Source organism: Sinocyclocheilus rhinocerous, unplaced genomic scaffold (genome assembly GCF_001515625.1).
Source record: "Sinocyclocheilus rhinocerous isolate Xijiao unplaced genomic scaffold, SAMN03320098_v1.1 scaffold1614, whole genome shotgun sequence".
NCBI lineage: Eukaryota > Metazoa > Chordata > Actinopteri > Cypriniformes > Cyprinidae > Sinocyclocheilus > Sinocyclocheilus rhinocerous.
Genome location: NW_015641054.1, coordinates 80,859 through 84,359, shown reverse-complemented (window position 1 = coordinate 84,359; position 3,501 = coordinate 80,859). Strand labels below are relative to the sequence as shown.

Here is a 3,501-nt window from a genome sequence, read left to right as displayed (position 1 = left end):
TTACACTGAAGCTCGCAGTGGTAAGGGGCATGTCATTTCCCGACCAGGCGCCGAGTGGTGCCAATCACAACACACACTGGCCTTGCTAACCAATCACAGCACATTTCGTCTTTCAGCAGGCGGGCCTTCATTTGATACAGGAACTATTCCAGCCGTTCATGCCAGACTTGGGAGAGAGGTGTTGTAATGTAAAATATGTGAAAAATAATGTGTTTTTCGAACAACCTAGTATGAGAGCCTGTTCTAGTACACCCCCAAAACAAAATCAAGACTTTGTAAAAGAGCATAATAGGACCCCTTTAAGACAAAAAGCAGCGTGAGCTCAATGACAGGCTGATGTCAGCAGCGTGTGTTTGCGCAGATAACTGGAGATCTCACACGCTCCAGCTGAGAGCGAGTCGAATGAACTGAGATGTGAATCGATGTGGTGTTTGTTCGCACTGTTGTTGAACCTTCACACTTCATGTGTAGTTGATCGGCACGGCGTTTGTTCTGCATTTGGTGACTCACGTGGCGGCAGTGACGATCGACCCCGCGGATCTGAACGTTCGGAGGAGGAAGGATTACTCCAGCCCCATGCCTGTGTTTGACAACACCAAACATCAGCACATCATCGACAATCTGCACTGCACGCTGTGTGAGGTGGACGTGTATGTACTGTACATCAGTTTAGATTTACTGAAACCCTATAGAGAAACAATAGTATTACATTGACCTCGTTTGTAAGTCGCTTTGGATAAAAGCGTCTGCTAAATGTAAATGTAAAAATAATATAAAATATAATATAAAATTAAATTTGCTTCCTGCTTCCTTTTAATGCATGAGTGTAAATTGGAATGACAGTAAGAGGAATATTTCTGTGTTGGTTAGTGAAATGGCATTTCTAGATATTTTGCCACCCTTGCTTTTAAATATAAATATAATAAGATTTGTTCCATTTCACTGTTATTTTAGTATTATTTATATACCATTGTGGTATTTAGTAATATTTTGAGCTTTATTTTTTTAGCTTTTATTTGTATACTTTCAGTTTTACAAATTTAAATTTTTTTACAAATTTTTATTTTGGATATAATATAAAATACACTTAAAACAGTTTCATTCCATTCCACTGTTATTTCAGTATTATTTATATCCCATTGTAGTATTTAGGAATATTTTGAATTAGCTTTAATTTTATATATTTTCAGTTTTCAGTATAGAATAGAATAGAAACTAACAACAATTTTATTCAATTTTAGTGTTATTTTATACATGTATTTTTAGAAAACAAGACAAAATATCTAACATTCATGACATTTCAGTGTTATTATTTATAAATTATTACAGTATTTATTAATAGTTTGAATTAGCTTTAATTTTCATATTTTTAGTTTTCAGTTTGTTTAAAACTTTTACAATTTTAGTAATTTTACCTGTTCATTTTTATTAGTTTCTTTTTTCTATTTACAGTCGGTTTATTTATATTTACTTCAGTTAAAAACAAGACAATCTGCTACATCTTCTATTGATTTAAATTTGGTTTATTTTTCTTACCCCATTGACATTTTTTTTAAGCACAAATTAACTTAATTTTAATACATTTTTCAGAAAACAAGAGTAAATATCTCAAATTCAGTGTTATTTTAGTATTGTTTACATATTATTATAGTATTTATTCATATTTTGAATTAGCTTTTTATATTTTTAGTTTAATTTGTTGAAAACTTTTCATATTTTACAAATTTTAGGTGCTTTGTCATTTTTTAAAATATTTCTATTTAGCTTCATTTTTTATATATTTTAGTTAAAAACAGAAAAAAATCTGCTATTGCTTTAAGTGTATTTTTCTTACCTCATTGGCAGATATTTTTTGTGGTTTAGGTATAAACTTGCTTAATTTTAATTCTTTTTTTCCAGTATAGAATAGAATAGAAACTAACAGCAGTTTTATAAAATGTTAGTGTTATTTTAGTACTACTTACATAATAATGTAGTAATGTACTACAACTTTGAATTAGCCCTTGTATTTTTGGTTTTCATTTTAATTTCTTTAAAACCTTTAACGTTTTAGTAATTTTGTTATGTGCTTTCGTCATTTTTATTAGTATTTTTAAACATTTCTATTCATCTTTATTTTGTTTTTATATTTATTTTTAGTTTATTAATTTTATTTTTATTTTATACTTCAATTTAAACTTTTATTTTAGTTAGTAGCCAAGGCAACATTTCTAATTTTTTTAAATGACAGAAGTTTAATTTAATTTTTCAGTGTAATTTTAGTATTATTTATATACTACTGTAGTAATTATTAATATTTTGAATTAACATTTTTAAAATATATTTTCAGTTTTCATTTTAATTTGTTTAAGTTACAGCAATTTTATTATGGACTTTTGTCATTTTTGTCGTTTTTTCTTTCTATTTATCTTTTTTTTAATTTCAGTTTTAGTAATTTGATTGTCAACTTAAACATTTATTTCAGTTAGTAGACAAAAGCAGTTTTCTCAGCATTTTTCATCATATATTTACTGTATATTTTGCTTTATTTCAGCTTAATTTTAATCAACAAAAACAATAGTTTTAGTTGACAATAACAATGTTCCATTTTAATTTCATTTTCTTAAATTGCATTTCAGCATCCATGTTTTCTACCTCAATTCAAATTTAAGAATTAAATTTGAATTTGAAATTCTCAGTTCATTTGTGAATGGCACACAGCTCTTATACAGCAATGTTATTTGTCCAGACAAATGTCCTAACCGTTTGCTTTAGTGAATAATCGGCTTCTCCCTTCACAGCGGACCTAAAGCCAAACACTGCAGCACCTGCAACAAATGCATCGCAGACTTCGACCATCACTGCAAATGGCTAAACAACTGTGTGGGAGGAAGGAACTACTGGTGAGCAGAAGTGCCATTTGATAACACAAATGTAGAAGCAGCATTTGCATATTTTTGTCTCTTTAAAGATGTTTGACAGTGTCTGAATGTTCATATAGGAATGACTGGTTTTTCCCAGGTTCTTTTTAATAACCGTCTCCTCTGCTGTCATTGGGATGTTCCTCCTCATTCTTGTGGTCTTGTTTGTCTTCATCGAGCACTATGTGAACCCTGCTGTCCTGCGCACCGCGCCGCAGTTTCAGAGTAAGACCAGCCGTGTCTCTGGACTCAATTCCAGTTCATCAGCGCATTAAATTAATACTTTTATTCATCAAGGATGCATTGAATTGATCAGAAGTGACAGTAAAGACGTTTATAATGTTACAAAAAAATTATATTTCAAATAAATGCTGCTCTTTTGAACTTTCTATTCATCTGTAAATCCTGAAAAATAAAACGTATCACAGTTTCCACAAAAATATTGTGCAGCACAACTTGTTTCTTTGTGCAGCAAATCAGCATATTAGAATGATTTCTGAAGATCATGTGACACTGAAGACTGGAGTAATGATGCTGAAAATACAGCTCTGATCACAGAAATACATTACAGTTTAACAGAGATTCACATAGAAAACAGCTA

General features: G+C 30.5%; 1 protein-coding gene across 1 annotated transcript in view; it reads left to right on the top strand.

Annotated features, from left to right (window-relative positions):
* The window catches only part of zdhhc11 (zDHHC palmitoyltransferase 11), a 20,843-nt gene that overhangs the window by 11,540 nt on the left and 5,802 nt on the right, over window positions 1-3,501 (top strand). The window contains exons 3-5 of the mRNA XM_016570887.1: window positions 472-650; window positions 2,781-2,882; window positions 3,001-3,125. Coding sequence (XP_016426373.1) covers window positions 472-650; window positions 2,781-2,882; window positions 3,001-3,125 — 406 coding nt within the window. The remainder of the gene's footprint in view (window positions 1-471; window positions 651-2,780; window positions 2,883-3,000; window positions 3,126-3,501) is intronic.